At 41.1% G+C, this 20,322-nt stretch overlaps 2 protein-coding genes across 6 annotated transcripts in view; one reads left to right on the forward strand and one right to left on the reverse strand.

Moving 5' to 3' along the window:
• LOC141117135 (prostaglandin reductase 2-like) overlaps positions 1-10,537 on the forward strand; it is a 33,274-nt gene extending 22,737 nt beyond the window's left edge. For 2 of the 4 annotated variants that reach the window (XM_073609774.1, XM_073609776.1), the window contains 4 exons: positions 1,384-1,505; positions 2,605-2,692; positions 3,833-3,872; positions 6,218-6,388. In XM_073609774.1, the coding sequence (XP_073465875.1) occupies positions 1,384-1,505; positions 2,605-2,692; positions 3,833-3,872; positions 6,218-6,288 (321 nt within the window). In that variant the 3' untranslated portion in view covers positions 6,289-6,388. Of the gene's footprint in view, positions 1-1,380; positions 1,507-2,604; positions 2,693-3,832; positions 3,873-6,217; positions 6,389-9,605 lie in introns of those variants that run through there. The other 2 variants (XR_012237109.1, XM_073609775.1) reach the window with 2 other exon arrangements.
• Positions 10,538-14,707: 4,170 nt separating this feature from the next.
• Positions 14,708-20,322, reverse strand: part of TMEM62 (transmembrane protein 62) — a 97,769-nt gene continuing 92,154 nt past the window's right edge. For both annotated transcript variants that reach the window (XM_073609778.1, XM_073609779.1), the window contains 2 exons: positions 19,892-20,010; positions 14,708-16,741 (listed from right to left, as the gene is read on the reverse strand). In XM_073609778.1, coding sequence (XP_073465879.1) covers positions 16,415-16,741; positions 19,892-20,010 — 446 coding nt within the window. In that variant the 3' untranslated portion in view covers positions 14,708-16,414. The remainder of the gene's footprint in view (positions 16,742-19,891; positions 20,011-20,322) is intronic.

Genomic DNA, 20,322 nt, shown 5'->3' on the forward strand with positions numbered 1-20,322 from the left:
TAGGGATATAATTCCTGACAATCTTTTTATTGCTGTCTGGCTAACCATTTACAGACCCAACCCTCACCTGATTGCTTTTACAGGTGTCACAGGGACAGGAGGTAATGAAAGATCTCCCCATTGGGGTCATAGACAACAAGTCTTAACTCTTCCTTGCCTTTAGATAGCACTGTTTTACCTACAGATTGGATTGTCCTCTTATAGCTGTGCATGCATGTGTAGAAAATGTGTATATTTTTTATTAACATTTTGAAACCTCAGCTTTGCAAGAAAATGTGAAACGTGGGCCACATTTTTTTTCAGACAAATTATCTTATATAATAACACAATGAATGACCCCCTTCTGGAAATGGTAGCTGCTTATAGCTACAATACATGGTGCCATTGACCTGGCACAAGCATGCAGAATTATGCATCTGTGTACTTGTCAAGTTAATAGACTTATATTTTTGAAGCCCTTGATTATATATGACATCCAGGCAACTAGCATTTTCTAAACCAGGGGTCTCCGAGCTTCCTTTAGGGGGGCTGGACTGTTGCCATTGGGGGAAGAAAATGTCCTGGCATCAGTGGGATTAAACAATGCCCCATCATTGGTATTAGGGTTAATCGATAGGGAAATAGTGTCCAGGGGCGGACTGATAACTCATGGGGCCCCCGGGCAATAGGAGATTATGGGGCCCCCAGGCAATCAGAGATTATGGGGCCACACAGTATACACACACACACACACACACACACACAGTATACACATACATGTACACACAGTATACACAGACAGATGTAAAAAAAAAACACAGATTTATACATTCTGTCCCTGGTTTTACTGAGGCTGGCAACTCTGATGGGGCCCCCGGGCAGTGCCTGAGTGGCTCAATGGTCAGTCCGCCCCTGATAGTGTCCCATTGTTGGTGTCAGTGGGAGTAATAGTGCCTCATTGTTGGTGTCAGTGGGAGTAATAGTGTCACATTGTTGGTGTCAGTGGGAAGAATAGTGCCTCATAATTGGTGTCAGTGAGAGGAACAGTCCCCCGTTGGTATCAACGGGAGAAATAATGTGCCATAGTTTGAGTCAGTCAGAGGACTAATGCCCATTGTCAGTGGCAGGAACTTTGCTCCACTGTTGCTGACAGTGGGGGGGTTAGGGCATGGATAGTGCCCCAAGGGCAGGAAAAATGCAAACAAAGGGCCCCAGTTTGGAGACCACTGTTCTAAACAATATGTAGGTAATGGCAACTTACTATTTCCCTTGCAGTGCAGGGTTCCTTTAATTAATCACATTCATCATAGACCATGGATCTTAATCTGGTGACTCAGCTAAAAATGTATTTTTAATTTAGTAAGATGATAAAGTGCTCATCCTATTGTACTTTCTTGTCAGTAGATGAACAAAAGCAGCCATGTTATTCTGTGTGGTCAGATCTCTCAGTATAACAAGGATGTTCCCTACCCGCCTCCACTTAACCCCCGAACGGAGTCCATCCTGAAAGAACGCAATATTACAAGGTTGGTGTACTGTGTTATGATTGGCTAGGGATATTGTGTGTGTGTGTACAGTATATACTGTATTTTGTGACACTGCTTAATATTTACCAAGTTGACTACACTGTGACCAAATTTACTTTCATTCCTGTAATGCATCAGATATGTTATCGGTAGGGAAATTAAGTATTTGATCCTCTGCAGATATTGTAAGTTTGCTCACTTACAAAAAAAAAAACAAAGGGTCTATCAAATTTTTCATAGTTGTATTTTAAATGATAGAGACAGAATATCAACTAAAAATCCTGAAAAAACACATGATACAAATGTTATAAATTGAGTTGCAGTTCATGTGCAGTAGGGAGCTGGCTTCACTGCTGGTTTCCCTTAAAAGGAATGGCGGCCGCAGCACCTGAGAGCCCTGGACAGGGAAGTGTCCTAATATTAAAAGTCAGCAGCTACAGTTATTGGTAGCTGCTGACTTTAAATTTTTTTTGGTGAGGGGGCTGGAGCTCCACTTTAAAGAGGAATTTCAGTCTGCTCTAGAGGGGCTTAAACCTTTCACCCCCCGCTGGTGTGTGCAGAGATGTGCCAAATGGCTCTGCCTTGACTTTGGGTCCTGGCAGAGTCCTTGGGCACATCTGCACTTGTGATTTCCTGTGCATGCGCAAGGACAGCGAAAGTTTAATTCCTCCTCAATTAGTCATCTTTGTGCAATAAACTTTGCATGCGCAGATGTGCTGCAGGGCTCACTCGGGACTTGAAGCTTGCAGCACATCTGCACGTGCGGGGGGTAAAATAAATGTAATCCTTGTGTAGGTGAAAAATGCGGAAGAGCTGCACAAATACTATAAATGGCATCAAAAATAAATGATGTCCAGTTGTAAGAGAGTGAGGGGAGGAGGCAAAGTAATATGACATACTTTAGGGTGAAGGTCTATGGTAAATCCTCTATCTATAAATAAAACCATGTTAAAGCATCTATGAAATCTTTGTGATTGGGTTTACGTATACAATATAAAGAACATCCATCTATTATTATCTTTTTGTCTGTTTATCCAAGTTTGCAGAATTACAACAAACAAGTTCGATGAATAAACCTGCTTGCTTTTGTCTAATCTAGGGAGAGATTTCTTGTGCTGAACTATACAGATCAAGAGGGATCGGCCCTTGCACAGCTAAGTGAATGGGTGAAGACAGGAAGGCTGAAGGTAAAACTCTTTGAATTAATCTCCCACACTGGCACTTGTTTCCACTTACTGCAGGTTCCCATCCATGATAGCAGCATAGTTTTAAGAATGAAGAGAATTGTGTATATGTGACATTTTTATGACCCGAATTGCACAGATGCTCATTAGGGGCACCTTTATTCATGTAGGTTGTGGTTTGCCAAGATCACACTTTTTATTGGAAAACCTATCCTGTGAGAAATATGAGAGCTGCTATTGCTGACCTCCGCTCCAAGATACTAAAGACCTTCAGGACAGTTAGGCCTCATTCACACGGTGATTACTTGCATGTCCTGTGCAGGGCCGTGTTTTGCTGGCAGTCTCATATATGTCTGTTGGGACGTGTGGCTGCACGGACACAGTCGCTGTTTTCCAATGTAACATCTGTGCGGGGGTATTCAGGGTCCATGTAGCTGCATATCCCAATAGATATCTATTGACCTGCCAGCACAAGGATTCACTCAATACCTGTGCATCACTATACCAGCAAAACTCGGCCCTGTACGAGACACACAAGTAATCACCCTTGTGAACAAGGCCTAAACTCAGGAGTCGTGTGTATTTTACAATATGCCTTCTTCACAGAGACAGATGTTTTGGAGATTGTTTGTTTTTTTTTTTTCTTAGCAACTGGGTTGCTTTAAGATGTACTTCCTGGCACTAGTATAGAGTAATAGCTAGCTCGCTAGATTCCAAAAGTTCTAAAGTCACTGCTACATGCTTTTCCAACCTCATCACATATTTAATGTTGAGGTGCCGTTTACACCACAATCCCCGCATTCACTATGCATGTCTGCATATGCGGTTGTAGTACATTTTTTGGAATTTTTTTTTTGCCAATTTGAGATCACATTCATGTGCATTTGCAGTGTTCCAGTGCAGAAAAATGCAGCATGCTCCTTTTTTTTTTTTTTAATATAAATGGACATGAAAGCACTGCAAGGTCTAAACTATGTTCATTGAAATACATTCTTGGCTATGCATTTGTGCTGTGTTTAAAAACACACCTAACTGCCTCTGGTTTAAACAAGCCCTGAATGTGTTCTTGGTGTTTTAGTGACACATATATGCGCAGAATATCAGAATGTGACTGTTTTCTTGTGTTCCTGGTTCCTGGTATAGGTTAAGGAAACTGTTGTTCATGGGATTGAAAACACAGCAGGTAATAATCGTTTACATTTTTATGACAAATATACATAAATGTACAGCTGCAGAGTAACATGAGGACCAGTAACAGCCCTCATTTACAGGAATCTGTAGTCTCTTTAGAGTTTTTCGTTTTTCTTTGATGTTGCTGTCATTAGCATGGTAACTATATGGCTAGAAAGGCGACAACCATAGAGTTCCGAATATACTTTTACACAGCTTCAAAATGCCAATTCTGAGATATTTTAACCATGTCTTTAGTTAATAATGCCTTTCATACATTCCCATTGGCTCGTTACAGTGATGAGCAGTCTTACTGTCCAATAGGAAATGCAGGGGGCAAGCCAGGTCCTGACACACCAAGGAAGTTTGGGATTTGCCTCCTGCAGCACTGTTGGATATGTGTAAGCATATCAGCTCTGCTCAGGATGCGTTGCTCAAGCCAGAGCGCCCAGTCAGCAGCCATGTGACTGATTGATGCCAGAAAGAGCAGAGCAGTGGAGGAACATGGAGAGTGAGTATAAGTGGATTAGATGTTTAAAGAGACTGTCAGTTGACTGGCAAAGTGACAGTTTTTTTTAAAGGATAAGTTCACCTTTTGTTACACCCATATTCAGGGTGTACAATGTTAAAAATCCACCGCCCCTGCACCTCCCTGGCTACCTGTCACAGGCGGCACAGGATATCCCCCACCCGTCAGAAACGGCAAAGTACGTGGTCATGCGGGGCTCTGCCCGCCCGGCTTTGTCACTCATTTACAGAGCTCTGTGAATTGAAAACTACAAGGTCCGGCAGCCTTTGCAGCTGTCGCTTGTAGTTTTCAATGAACTACCACAGCTCTGTTGAGTGCCGTGGTAGTTCATTAATGCCTCCTGTTAATGTGTAACTGGATGTATGGCCAAACAGCTTACACACGGAGCCTGCAAGAGCCTTGCATAGCATGCACGATCTGCTGATCTTGGATGCAATGTTTTCCAGGCTCCCAATAAAATTTTTTTTCCTGCAAAAAGATGTGCATTTATTTATTTTTAAAAAGGTGAACTTGTCCTTTTAAAGTTGAACTACACTGCATCTGAGCACCACAAACCAAAACCGCTATTTTATTTATGTTTAATGTTCAAAGCAAACTCACCATCCATTCATGTCTCCATGCTTTATTTTGCTGAGAAATCATTTTGAAAAACACTCACTAGCATTTCCGGCTATGGCTATCCTGAGTAAGGGCTGACGATTCATGAAACTTTTACTTCCTGGAATCCATCTGTCTTAAGCTCATACATGCAGACAGGAGGGTGTGCTAATTAGCTCAGAAAACCCCTCAGCTCCCCTCCTGGAATGTATGACATCATTTGCTTAAGTCAGAAAGTAACTGAAGAAATGTGTTAAAAAAAAAAAAAAATGAAAAGAAGTAATTATGACATATTTTCCGATCTATTCACTAATGTTAAGAGGATACGTAAGGATTTAAAATGATCACTGTGGATTGAGAGAGTGAAGTTTGGTTTTATTGCTTTTATTTGCTTTGTATATGTGCCTAGTGCTCCCAAGCTCTTAAAATTAAGGGAGAATGTGTAATAAAGAAAAATCTCAGAGGTGCGTCTAGTCATGTGACAAACCATCCTCCAAGTTCCTGCATTTTATGAATGTTCTGCAAAATGGAAGCTGCTTTATAGAGTCATCATACAGAGTGCAGGCTGCAATATCTGCTCCCCCTCTTTAAATTAGACCCCTAGTTTATCTTGCAGGATAAGTATTGGGGTTAAATTTGATTTACTGATAAGTACTAAAAATGTTTGTAAAACTGCTTTCAGTCAGCTTAACGTATTCCCAAAATCTCCATTTTAACCATATGCTTTTAGTAGCAAAATGCATAGTTCTGTGTGTGTGTGTGTGTATATATATATATATATATATATATTTCTTTCACCAGGCTATACTGAGCTTAGAGGGGTTTTAAAGGTTATTTTTTTTTTCATTTGTTTTTTTTTTTGTAAAATAACAAACATGTCATACTTACTTCCTCTGTGTAAGGGTTTTGCACAGAGTGGCCCCGATCCTCCTCTTCTTGAGTGCCCCCACGGAGAAGTGCTTTCCATGGGGCAATCGTGTGGGCCTGCGTCGTTTGGTTTAATTGATAGCCATTGGCTCCCGCTGCTATCTACCAATCTATCCAATGAGGACCGAGACAGCGGCTGGAGCTGCTGTGCTCATTCCCATCGCTGGAAAGATTGGATTCAGGTAAGTAAAAGGGGGGCTGCTGCACTGCAGAAGGTTTTTCACCTGAATGCATTAAAGTAAAAAACCTTGAGGGTTTACAACATTTTTTTTTTTTTTTTTTTTTTTTTTTATTATTTTTTTTAGGTGCTTTCCTGTCAATGCTGAGAGGAGGAAACCTTGGAAAGCAGATAGTCCAAGTTACTGAACAACTGTAGACTACACTAACCACGATAAAAACACAAGGATCAGGTCTCTTCAGCTTTTACAAAGAATTATATTGACTGAGGTATAATAATAAACATTTATTGATGACAATCATGTTGGTCATCTCATGATTTTAATGCAGGAACAAGTCATAAGCAAAACGAAGAGTGTTTCTACTCACCTATCCCCCCACCCGCTCCTTCGAACCTTCGCTTTCTTGCAGAGCTATGGCTACCCAAAGAATTTTCACATTTGACACTTTGAGAGTGTTGAATACCTGAATCCCTTGCCACTGAGGTTTCTTCCACTCACACCTATAATATTTCTATGTCCTGTAGTGATAAAGAGGCAGAGGGAAGGAGCAACAGCAGACCAGTATTCGAACAACTGAACCTTCTGCTCTGCAAGTGAAAAAAAAGATTTTAGGAACAGCTGGGTTATAAATCCTTTTCTTTTGTAGGTCTTGGTTTGTGTCAGTTTAGGGTCACTTTAATCATGTCAAATGATTGGAAACGACTTACTAATAAGTTGAATACAGACTATTCACCCTATGGTCTTGAATAAGAGAAGGCACATTACAGTGAGTAATGAGAAGACCATAGAACAGGTTATACAGGCATATGAAGTCTGTATGCAGGGCTGGATTTCCCATTAGATACTGTAGGCATGTGCCTAAAGGCGCCCATCTGTATGAGCAGGGCTGTGCAGACAGGACCTGATCTCCTTCCAGGACCCATATAGGGATCCCCAGGCCTGCTGATTGACCCCCTGGGGCCGGACCATAAGAGGATTGCAGGAGAGGATCCTCTGCACCACTCCAATCCTCAGATTACAGGAACATTCCACCCTGGGTACCGTGGACCCCACTCCTCTCTCCTTCAGATTATGTCTGGATGGCAGAGCGCCCTGTCTGGGCAACTGCACCTGTACAGGGGCTCGGTGGACTGCAGCAACTGGGGGCTCTCCGATGTGCCCGCTCTGCTCCCCGCCAGGGTTCTTGGTCTACCCACAAAGACAGCATGCATGTTATTATGCTGTAAATTCAGTAGGGAAGACAGACTCAACAAGGTCAGCTAAGAAAAAAATATTTTCAAAAGGTAAAGCATTTCAGCAAACTATTGTGTGACATACAGTAATAAAGCCAGCTTACATCAGAGTTCCCCTTTACATCACGGTCTGCAGTGTCTCCCTTACACCAGAGTTCCCTTTTACACATAGAAGCAATAAGGGAATTTATACAGCCAGGATTCCCCTATCCACTTTGAATGTGCGGATGCGGGATTCAGGTCAGTTTTCAGTTGGCTGAACGCTTTAAAAAAAAAAAAAGTACTCTTATATGAGCAGCTTAATACACAAGTGCCTCCCAGAGATGTTCACAAAATGGCAATGAAGCACATTGTTAATGCTGAACTCCAGGCACAGGAACTTTCAGATACATCCGTCGATAGTCGCACAGGATAAATCTACTTGACCTAAAGTACACCCATCATGAGGGAGCGATGTGTGGGCTGGCATTTCTGGAAAAGCAAAATGTCTGGCCTTAAGAGCCCTTTCATACTGGCCGCCCATAGCGTCGGTGGTAAAACGCCGCAATTTTTAGCGGCGTTTTACCGTCGTATTAGCGGGCGCTAGCGGGGAGCTTTTACCCCCCCGCTAGCGGCCGAGAAAGGGTTAAAACCGCCCACAATAGCGGCGTTTTGCCAGTGGTATCCCAGTGCTGCCCCATTGCTTTCAATGGGGAGCAGCGGTAAACACACCACTCCTTAGAAGCTGCTGGCAGGACTTTTTTTTCCCGTCCTGCCAGCGCAGCGCTCCCGCGTGAAAGCCCGAGGGCTTTCACACTGGAGACAATGCTGCAGCTGTTTGAGGGCGGATTGCAGGCGCTATTTTTAACGCTATAGCACCTGCAAAACCCCCCGGTGTGAAAGGGGTCTAATAGTTGTGTCAATGACCTGGAATAAGCATATGCAGCAAGTGAACAAATCTCTTTACTACTGTTTGTTCAGGTCACCTTGTAAATTGCGAGCTGTTGTGCGGATAACCTGGTTTGAAGACTTATCGAGTGAGACAGTGTTTCCCAACTCCACTCCTCAAGGCACCAACAGGTCATGTTTTCAGGATTTCCCTCAGATGAAACGGCTGTGGTAATAATTAAGGCAGTGAAACTGATCAAATCCTCTGTGCAAAATAATGGTAATCCTAAAAACATGACCTGTTGGGGCGCCTTGAGAACTGGAGTGGAGAAACACTAGAGTGAGAGGTCGGCCTCCATTTTTCCATCATGGTAGGTTTGCGTTGACATTCATTAAAGTGGTAGTAAACCCAAAAGTATAAATTTATTATTTTGCAGCTTACCAATTCTTAGATGTGATGGCTGCATTAGTTTTCTTTTTTAGGTGTTCCTTCTTCTGTTGTCATCTGGTGATCCGGTCAGTAAGTCTGTTATTTTTTTTTTGGTTTTCATTTTCCTCTGACTGCTGGAACTGGAGAGCCTCCAAAGAAGGGCAACGAAATTAATAAGAAGCCTGGACGACCTCAATTACGAGGAACGACTAAAAGCACTAACTTTATTCTCTCTGGAGAAGAGACACTTGAGAGGGGACATAGCAATTTACAAATACCTCAATGGTGATCCCAGCATAGGAAATAAACTATTCAGTCTCAGGGTGTATAAGAGGACACAGAGCCACACAATGAGATGGTTTTCACTGTCAGGGCAATAAGGCTGTGGAACTCTCTTCTACAATTGGTGGTGGCAGGGGGGAGTATGGATATTTTTAAGACTCTTGGATGTGCATTTTAAAGAACACAATATACAGGGATATGGGAAATAATTATAGACACTGACACACATACACAGGTTAAACTAGATGGACTATTGTCTTTATTCAACCTTACCAACTATGTAACTACCTACTATGTGACTGTCCTATGAGGCTGCATGAACCCCCGACACTGTCTGGACAGTGTCGATTGGCCCTGTGCTGATCACATACACCCTCCCAAGAAAAAAAAAAAATTATATATATATATATCTCTGGCCGTGCTCCGTTTGGTGTGTATTGCTAGACACAGTAGTAGACGGCTCCCCACTCTGACACTTACACAGCTGGCGCCCTCCCCAGGTCCCTCAAAGCTTCAGCTTCCTGCTGACACATGGCACTCGTTGACTTATCTACAACAGTGTTTCTCAACTCCAGTCCTCAAGTCCTCCGCCCCTACAGGTCACGTTTTCAGGCTTTCCATTATTTTGCACAGGTGATTTGATCAGTAAAATAATGCTGCACTAATATTTGCCTGGCGCTTCTCTTCCCTTTTTGCCCCCAAGGCTCTGTACTACCGGTATCAGGAAATGGATTGGGAACAGTGGGGGATCAGAGAAGACAGGATCAAACAGCCTTTTTACACAATGCGGAGGATTAACCCCTTAGGTTCCACAGCCAGTATAACAACCATGCTTTACTGCATATACAGACCGATTTTACTGTTGTGGGTTCAGTAACAAGTCCTAATGAAACAGGAGACAAGACATAGGATAGTATTGTTTTATTATCATTTAAAAATATAATCTTCTACAGAATCATAAATATAAAAAAAAAAACAAGTGCATACTGCAATGGTTGAAGTTGGAAAATAAAATACAATTTTCAAACTGTGATCAGTGTCTTTCAGAACATAATGTTGAACAGAATGTGTGTACATTAGCCAGATATGACAGCATACAGATTCTATTAGGAAGGAAGCAACAAAAGATGATTTACCTTCAATCCGCAAACATGCTCTATGGCCAGTCTCAAAACATTTGGAGCATTTCATAGTTTTGTACAGAATTATTCTTCAAAGTAACCAGTCAGATTTAGAAATGCTCTAAAAAAGATTCATTCAAATCTGCTTTGAGTGGAGAAAATGCCAGTCCTTACCTTACTTGTGAAAATAGAGCTGGCCACGCTTCACATTCTCATCATTTGGATTTATGAAAAGTTATATAAGGCTTGCATTAATGAACCTAAATTAAATGGACTGTTCAGAAAAATGACATAGATATGTTTATTGTAGGGTAGTCCATGCACCGATCTCATTATGTGATCTCCTTTATGTCTACCGATCAACCCGATACAACCAGCCTGTAAGATTTTCCCTGCTTGATCAGCACCACTGATCAGTGTATTTCGACAGCAGCGGCGGAGGGGGGGGAAGAACCCCCATCCGCATTGAATGTGTGGATGGGGAAATCTTTTTTTTTTTTTTCCAATTAAACAATCTGACTAATATATGGGCTGCTTTTAGGAGATCGTACAATCAGATTGTGTCTCCAGCTTAAAAGAGTTTGTGTAATCAGACCATCTTGTCTGGCCAAGCTAAATAAGGTATAAATACCATAAGGACCATAAATAATGCTGCACCCATATTTAGGGTGTAATCTGATTACCTTCTGCAGCCCTCCACCCCTTACTTGATTTGGTAAAGGTGGGGAGGGTCCTTCTTCCCACAGAATAGTCTTTTATTTGATGTGGCTATATGGCTCCGCCTGCACAACCAAGACACCCATTAACCGATCCATTTACAAAGACCTGTCTGCAGCAGGGGGACCCCTAGTTCTCAACAAAGCACAAGTGTTGTCATTGCACTCGTAGTCCATTAATTACTTTCTCCAGCTCCATGTGCATTGCACCCACACTGTGCCTACAGCAGTTGGAATGTTTAGTAGGCTCCACTGCAAATTTTTAATTGCAATTTATTTTTATTTTTTTTTACTAAAGGTTGAATATGCCTTTCAAAATCATTTTTGCTGATTGTTGTAAAACAGGTCAGAGCAGGGATCTTCAAACTACAGCCCTACAACTGTTGCAGAACTGGATGTGGAACCCTTACAAAAAGGTCTGAACAAATTAATGGGATGGGCAACTACATGGCAAATGAGGTTTAATGTAAAATAATGCATTTGAGTGGCAAAGATATGATACCTGATACCTCTGGGGGAATCAAGGATGGAAAAGGACCTGGGGGTCCTAGTAGATGATAGGCTCAGCAATGGCATTCAATGCCAAGCTGCTGCTAACAAAGCAAGCAGAATATTGGCATGCATTAAAAAGGGGATCAAATCCAGAGATAAAATGATAATTCTCCCGCTCTACTAGACTCTGGTCCAGCCGCACCTAGAGTATGCTGTCCAGTTCTGGGCACCAGTCCTCAGGAAGAATGTACTGGAAATGGAGCGAGTACAAAGAAGGGCAACAAAGCTAATAAAGGGTCTGGAGGATCTTAGTTATGAGGAAAGGTTGCGAGCACTGAACTTATTCTCTCTGGAGAAGAGACGCTTGAGAGGGGAAATGTATTCAATTTATAAATACCATACTGGTGACCCCACAATAGGGATAACACTTTTTCACAATAGGGAGTTTAACAAGACATGTGGCCACTCATTAAAATTAGAAGAAAAGAGGTTTAACCTTAAACTGCGTAGAGGGTTCTTTTATTGTAAGAGCGGCAAAGATGTGGAATTTCCTTCCACAGGCGGTGGTCTCAGCAGGAAGCATCGATAGTTTTAAAAAACTATTAGATAAGCACCTGAACGACCACAGCATACAGGGATATACAATGTAATACTGACATATAATCACACACATAGGTTGGACTTGTGTCTTTTTTCAACTTCACCTACTATGTAATAACTACACGTCCCATGAGGCACTGTAAAACTCTGACATTCAGGCATGATGGGAATTGTAGTTCCTGAACAACTGGAGGGCCATAGTTTGAAGACCCCTGGCTAAGAGGTTTAGGGTAGCAGATGTCGCCGGCTCATTTGAAAAACCATAATGTGGTGGATAAACATTCAACAACTCCCAATCTGGACATTGATTTAATGTGGCACACCACAACAGTTGTTACACTATACATGAGACTTTCAGTAATGCATATAGCCATCTTTGATCACAAATAAGAAAAAAAAAGTGCTAAACTGGCTATAGAATCTGTTCAGGCATGAAAGCACAGTCTATACATTGGAAAAGGTGTTTTGGGCCTGATGTGGGTATATTTATGGACACTCAAGTTACATAAAGCAGAACTTCACAGTCCAGGGCATGTTTCCTCCCATCTACCCCTCCTTTCCTCCTCTGCAGAAATCTGGCATTTTTTTTTTTTACTTTTTGTCACCAAACACCCCCCCCCCCCCCCCCCCCCAAAAAAAAAAACTCCTGGTCGCCCCCTTCATGTGCGTCATTTGTGTAGGCGAATGATATGCACTTTGCGTACAACACCTCCTGGGTTACTAATGTCTCATATCCTAAGGGGTATAGTCCTTCATTGGGAAAGGAGGAGAAGGAGCATCATCGGTGCAGCCGTTGGCTTAATCCGGAAGGGCTGGCAGCTTACCAATGATGTCACAGAAGAAGATGGTGGTGTGGGACCGAGGGGGGTACAGAAAAAGCAGATTGCAGCTGGATCCACTGGGTAGGCGAGTCCCCTAAATGTGCAGGACCTGCAACCTGGTAACGAAGGGTTTAAAAGGGTAGGGAGTGTAAAGTTCCTCTTAAACACGTAAGTCTAAAGTGAAATCCACACTGGTGCCTAAACAGTCATTGAATAACTAATAAAAGGCAATAGGGGCCTGTGTTGATGTACAGATTGCTGGTGCCCAAGAAGAAACTCTGAGGTTCAATCTGGTAGATTAACATAAAAGAAGGGTTAACAAACACTTGCCCCAAATTATACAGGCATCAATAGGTATTTATAGGACAAGTCATTTTATAGCAGCCAGACTACTATATGGGTGGTTAGTGAATTGGGTCCGGACCTCATACAGCCCTATCTCTTTAGGTGAATAACCTGAAAGCTGTACATCACACAGACTACACTATGGGATATTTACAGAAAATAAATCACACTTAGTAAAGAATCTAGAAACACATCCTGACCAATTCACATTACAACGCAACATCCCCACATGTAAAATTTCTCTTCATTACTGAGGCAAAGTGCCCTGTCTACAAAGTGCCTAACGCCTCCATTCTGGGACAGTTTGGTCCAGGAACTGTTTAAAGAAAACCTGATGATGCTATTAACATATACTGTATAACATACAGAAAAATAAAAAAACTTAGTCATTGGAGGGCAATACAAGAGGTAATGATCACACACAATACCGATATGAGCACCATAAACCTGAATGTGCCATTCTGAGCATATGACAATAGACGTCCCCATCCATTGGACATTTTGGATGACACTGTGAAAAGACCGTATAACCATCTGGCCGATGTCCAATGTATGGGCACCTTAAGAAGTTTGTAAACATACATAACCTGAAGTTTTGTTTTTGATCAAGGTGATTATATCTATTACAGGTGTGAGATATAATATTGGGTCTCGGTTATCAAACTGCATAAAAAAATGTAACTAAAGTGTATTCTCCCAATGCATTATGGGAAATAAAATATAGATTTGAGCATCAAGGATTTTGCAAACGTTTTTTAGATACTTATATGTATATCTTATAAATAAAACCAACAACATTTACATTTATAAACTACTATCCAGAAGTAATTAGACAAGAATTGAAATACACCGATTGTTTTGTAAACCCATTTCTGCCACAAAGATCTTTGAAAATAAAGAACAAATTTCGACCTTATACTTTAGGGTACCTAAAAGCGTAACTCCACTTTTGTTGAGGGAAAAAAAGCATTTCCCTCTGGGTGATCTGTGTACACTGCAAGGATTTTAACAAAAGTTGCAGATTCACTTTACACATGGACACAGACAAACAGCAGACCTTTTGTTATTCTGAAGGAATAGCTATTTGTCCACGTGCAAAGTGAATCTGTATGGAAGTGGTTTTATACTTCTGAATCAGCTGCTGCACCTGCAGGGCTCTGAGGAATGTGGCAGGGTCTGCATCCCGTTCAATGTAATTTCCCCTTTTGTTGCAGGGGATGCCCAAAATCTGACTTGTATCTTAGTGCAGACGTCTAGGAAAATCAGTGAGCCAATCACACAAGCAGGAAATTACATTTTCAGGGGTGTTCTGTACACCATGTGTGTACAGAACACCTCTAGCCATATTAGATTTCATACACAACTACAGCGTTGCAGATTGAAAAGGTTATTTTTAGAAAAATTCAATTACAATGTGAGTAGGAATATTCAGTCGCAATTCTATACACTATATTTAATTTTTTTGTGTGCAGATTCTCACAAAAGTGGAGTTACCCGTTAAGTTAAAGAGATCCTGTTACCATACTGTTGATTTAAACATCAATCTTCCCATAAGATTGTATGTGCATTTGGATGTAATGTCAGCAACCCCAGCAGGCTCAGAGCTGTCCTTCAAGTGACATTTTATATTTCACTCCTCCCAGGAAGATACATAGAAGTCTATGTAGACAGGTGAAGGATAAGGGGTTGGCCAGCACAGACAGTAATTAGAAACTCCTAGAAGAGGAGAGGGCTCTGACGTGCAAGTAGTAAGGGAGCTGTGCTATGGAACTGACTCTTCAAATTCATGCAAGCATTTAAAATACTTGTCTTTTTGAGCTTTTATCTTTTTTTTAGGTTTGTGACAAGGTCTCTTTAGGCTCGGTTCACACATATGTGATGCAAGAATCTGCACGATCCCATGCATCACATATCACCCACTGGCGGTTCACACTGCCCTACGCGAACCGCTGCGGGTGTCAATAGAAAGTTAATGACACCCCCAGATCAGTTCTCATATCGCAGTGCGAACAGTCAAATGGTGCAAGCTCAGATTGCATGGGTGTGAACACCCATACGATCTGATTCCAGTGTGGACCAAAAAAAGTGTCCTGCACCATTTTGGTGCGAATGCGATTTCAGCCATAGAGATTGTGTGGCTGAAATTTGCATCGCACAGACATCGTATGTGATCTGCACAGCAATGTGGTGTGACTCACATGCGATGCCTGTCATTACATATGTGGGAACCCAGCACTTAAACAGCAACAATGAAAGCTCAGCATCTTCAGAAACTCTAATCCTAAAATGAACTAACACTCAATTAACCATTTTGAATAAGCACTAATGGAAGCCACAGCAATAGTCCCAAATTCAATATTCAGGTGTGTATTTACACACGCACATATTTACTTCTCAAGATTAGATATTGGAGTGGCCTAAGATTTGCCCTCTATTTATCCCATTTACCAATATCATTGAAAGAAAAAGAAAATCCTAAAAGGTTATAACCCTCCCTTACTTTATCCAAAATGAAAAAAAAAAAAAAGTTTCATCTATAGTTCTACTCGAAGCTTCACTTGCAACTATTAATATGTTTCAGATAATGGACAGTAATGAGTGCCATGGCCAATCAGAGGCATTAGTAATTGCACTTAGATTTTCCAATGTGTTGTTTCAAACCAAAGGTTATATGAAGAAGAGGGACATAAGTACAATACATGCTATGAATATTGTTTGCTGGGTGTTATGGTGGGTCCCAGTACTCCAGTATTTTTTTTCTTTAAATCAGCACATCTCTTTACATACTATACTTGGCAAAATATCTGCTCTTCTATGGGCAGCTTCATTAGATTTTGTTGATTTGGAGTCATTCTCAAGTCTTCTTTACATCCAGTTACATTTTTTTAGGATCTGTCTGCCAAAAATGTATATGTATACTTCAGTTCTGGATACATTCTAGTGGTTTAAATATGACTCACGGAGATGCAGGCAATGACATATCTGTAGGAGTCCCAGAAGCTCTGTCTGCTGCAGCAGTGGTGGTTCACCCCCACCAGTTTCACCCATAGCCAAAATCTTAGGGTTGAAAATTCAGACTATTACTGTATACACAGTAAGGGTCTCAATTTTCCAGTAAGAGAAAAGACTATTGCATAGTGACAATAAATCTATAGACTATTCAAATTATAATATCAGCATTTTGTGTCCTTCATTCTTCTGAGAAGTATTACATAGGAGTGGCGGGTTTTCAAAATCAAAAGTAAACCACATCAAGCTATAGAAGGCTTAAGTCATTAATGTGCATGATTTGCCGTTCAATAATCAAAAGAGTAATTGGCCTTAAAAATATTGGACTTTCCAGGTATAAATGAGGATTCTATGCAAGGATGCAGTCACATAATCCTGCCCCTACGTTTCCCTGTCATCAGGTAGCTGTCAAGTGCTCTGGCAGTTCTTCAGCTCAGTGACATAAGACCTTAGTTCTGGGGAGTTGAACACCCACACTCTCCTGCCCAAGACCAACGTAGCCACCACCAGCCACAGCTTCATTGGAGAGAGGAAAGTCGCTAAGGTCCCATAAGTCAATAAGAGGAAAAAGCAGGAATAGATCTGCCAGATCAAAAGGAGGAACATGAAGAAGTGAATCGGCACACAGACAATCTTCTTAGTGTGTCGCAGATGGGAAAAGAAACCATGTCCCTTACATCTACAAAGTAAACACCAGCACAGGTATGCAGTCAGGGGAATATTAAAGAACGCCATCTGAAAAAAATCAAAAAAAGTAATAAGTGCACATATAATACAGGATTATGGAAAGACATTCTTCACTAAAAATTGCGCCATTAAAGAGGAGTTAGGCACATGAATACTGGTAAAACATTATCTAAACTTAATCCGTAAAACTACAACCCCAGTCCCAAAAAAGTTGGGACGCTGTGTAAAATCTCCCCCCAAAAAAACACAATGCAATGATTTGCAAATCTCATAAACCCATATTTTATTCACAATAGAAAATAGAACATATAGCAAATGTTTAAACTGAGATGTACTATTTTAAGAAAAAAAGAAAAAAGGTAATTTTGAAATTGATGGCAGCAACATGTCTCAAAAAAGTTGGGATTGGGCCAGGTTTACCACGGTGTAGCATCCCCTTTTCTTTTAACACTCTGTAAATGTCTGGGAACTAAAGAGACCAGTTTTGAAAGAGGAATGTTGTCCCATTCTTGCCCGATATAGGATTCTAACTGCTCAACAGTCCTGGGTCTTCTTTGTTGTATTTTTCGTTTCAAGTTGTGCCAATTATTTTCAGTTTGGTGAAAGGTTCGGACTGCAGGCAGGCCGGTTAAGCACCCAGACTCTTCTACTACAAAGCCATGATGCAGTCATTGATGTAGCATGCGGTTTGGTATTACCCTGCTGAAATATGCAAGACCTTCCCTGATACTGAAGTTGTCTGGATGGGAGCATATGCTGCTCTAAAACCTGGATATACATCTTTTAGCATTGATGGTGCCTTTCCAGATGTGCAAACTGCCCATTCCATATGCCCCAATTGCACCCTATACCATCAGAAATGCAGGCTTTTGAACTGAGCACTTTAACCAATTTAGGATCGCCCAGCTCATATATACTGCGGCAGGGTGGCCCTATTGCATGAAACCACATACATGTACGTCATTTCATGCATGAGACACTGTGGGCATGCCCCCGCTTCACTGGTCCGGCGGCTGTGATGTCCGCTGGCCACCCGCGATCGCTCCAAATGTAAACAAAGCAGATCCCCGTTCTGACAGGAGAGTACAGAGAGATAGTCAGTTTCTAGCGATCAGAAACAGCGATCTCTCTGTACTCCTAGTCAGTCCCCCCACACTTAAGCCCTTGGCTAGTATTAACCCCTTCCATGCCAGTTTCATTTATACAGTGATCAGTGGATAGTTTCAGCTCCGATCACTAATAATGTCACTGGTCTCAAAAAAAAAAAAAAAAAAAAAAAAGTGTCCGATATAATTATGTTCTATGTATACAAATATAAATATATATATATATATTTTTTTTTTTAGATACGTATTATAGCAGAAAGTAAAAAATTGTTTTTTTTTTGTTTATAGCGCAAAAATTAAAAACCGCAGAGGTGATCAAATACCACCAAAAGAAAGCTCTATTTGTGGGGAAAAAAAGGGACACTAAATTTTATTTGGGTACAGTGTCGCACGCCCGCGCAATTGTCGGTTAAAGTAACGCAGTGCCGTATCGCAAAAAATGGCCTGGCCAATAAGGGATTAAAACCTTCTGGTCCTTAAGTGGTTAAGCCAGAAAATCCCTCTCCTGTTAGTTCAGAGGACGCAGCACCCATGTTTGCCAAAAAGAATGTCAAATTTAGATTAGTTCGGCCACAGAACAGTTTTCCACTTTGAAACAGACCATTTTAAATGAGCTTTGGTCCACAGATGACAGTGGCATTTTCTGGATCATGTTCAGATATGGCTTCTTTGCATTATAGAGCTTTAACTTTTTTAAGCATTTTTAGATGGCATGACAAACACAGACAATGACTTTCAGAAGTATTCCTGAGCCCATTTAGCGATATCCACAGAACCACGATTGTATTTAATGCAGTGCTGTCTGAGGGCTTGAAGATCATGGACATTCAGTACTGCGTTTTGGTTTTGTCCCTTGCACACAGATTTCTCCAGATTCTTGGAATCTTTTGATATTATGTACTGTAGACAATTATATATTTTAAGTTTTTGTAATTTTATGTTGAGGAACATTATTCTGAAATTGTTTTTAATTTTAGGCACAGTTTTTTTTACAGATTGGTGAACCTCTACCCATCTTTACTTCTGAGACACTCTAACTCTCTAAAATGCTCTTTTCATACTCAGTCATGTTACTGGCCAGTTGCCAATTAACCCAATTAGTTCAGCTCTTCCTTGTTAGTACTTGTGTTGCTGCAATTAATTTCAAAATTACCTTATTTTTTTCCTTAAAATTATACATTTGAAATGTTTTCTATTTTCTACTGTGAATAAAATATGGGTTTTAATATTTGAATATCATTGCGTTTTGTTTTATGTAGATTTTACACAGCGTCCTAACTTTTTTGGAATTGGGGTTGTAGTATTACTATTCATAACTGGAAAAGTAGAAATTTGGTAAAAATAAAAATAGGGGTTAGTTGCTCCACAGCCTATTTTGAAATTTCCCCTGCAACTTCAAGACTTTCCACTTTATATAAAAACGCCCTGCACAACTTCAAAAAGGTGTGAACTTGTGTCCATACATTAGTCAGAATACACAGATCAGCCTGTAGGCTATAGCCTCCAGAGCTGATCTAGCGACTAAAATTCGAAAGGGTGCTTGAACAAAAGTCGATCAGTAGATTATCTTCTGTTCAACCATAGTTACCATACATGGATCAAAATTGAGCTGGTCCCTGATGAACTGCCAAATTTTAATCCATGTATGGCTAGCTTAAGTATGTATATATGCCATGCCCCATCCCCAAAAGGTCAGGCTGTGACCATCCTGCAAATTAAAATCTGAGCGTGTATGCAAATGGTGGTTATTCACAGTGGTGCCTGCTTCTGTAAGCACTGTAACTGTTACCCGGACGATTCAGTGCAACTTAACAATGTGTTACCAAGTTATTTTGTATCAATGTGTTACTACACATCAGATTTTCTATGTGATATCAGACTTTAAGACTACATTCACACCGGCGATTAGTGCCAGTGCGAATTGTAGTGGCAGTTCCTTTTGCGGCCGCTGGCCCCATTCACTTTAATGACTGGTCGCCGGTGGCCGCAGCTATTCGCAGCTCACTGCACAGCAAGTGATTACCTGTGGTGATCGCAGCTGGACGCGCTTTCACCAACCTCAAATTAGTACAAGAAGTATAATGGATCACACCTGTGTTATTCCAACCACGTATGTGAGACTTCCATCTAGGAAATGTCCTCCAACAATCACTCCAAAGGCAAAGCAAGCTCCCATGTGGCCATCTATAATTTCTCCAATAAACCAAGGACCTGAAATCACAGAGGTAAAAATGCTCTATAAAAGAATAACTGGAGAATTTCTGAAATCATAAGGCCACTGTTCACACAAAGGGAAAACACATACTGCATCTAAACATTAAAGTGGATGTAAACCTTCACATATACCCAGTGAAGTGAACAGCCTCAGATGATACACCAAGATGAAACAAATCTCCCTACATATGTTTTACATGTATATCTGCTGTCTTCAGCTTTCTACACGTTTTAGATTGTGGTACAAATCTTTCTTCCTCATTCAGCAGTGGGGAGGGGAGTCTGCGCATACACTGTGTATTAGCTGAT

This window comes from Aquarana catesbeiana, linkage group LG13 (assembly GCF_042186555.1).
Source record: "Aquarana catesbeiana isolate 2022-GZ linkage group LG13, ASM4218655v1, whole genome shotgun sequence".
NCBI lineage: Eukaryota > Metazoa > Chordata > Amphibia > Anura > Ranidae > Aquarana > Aquarana catesbeiana.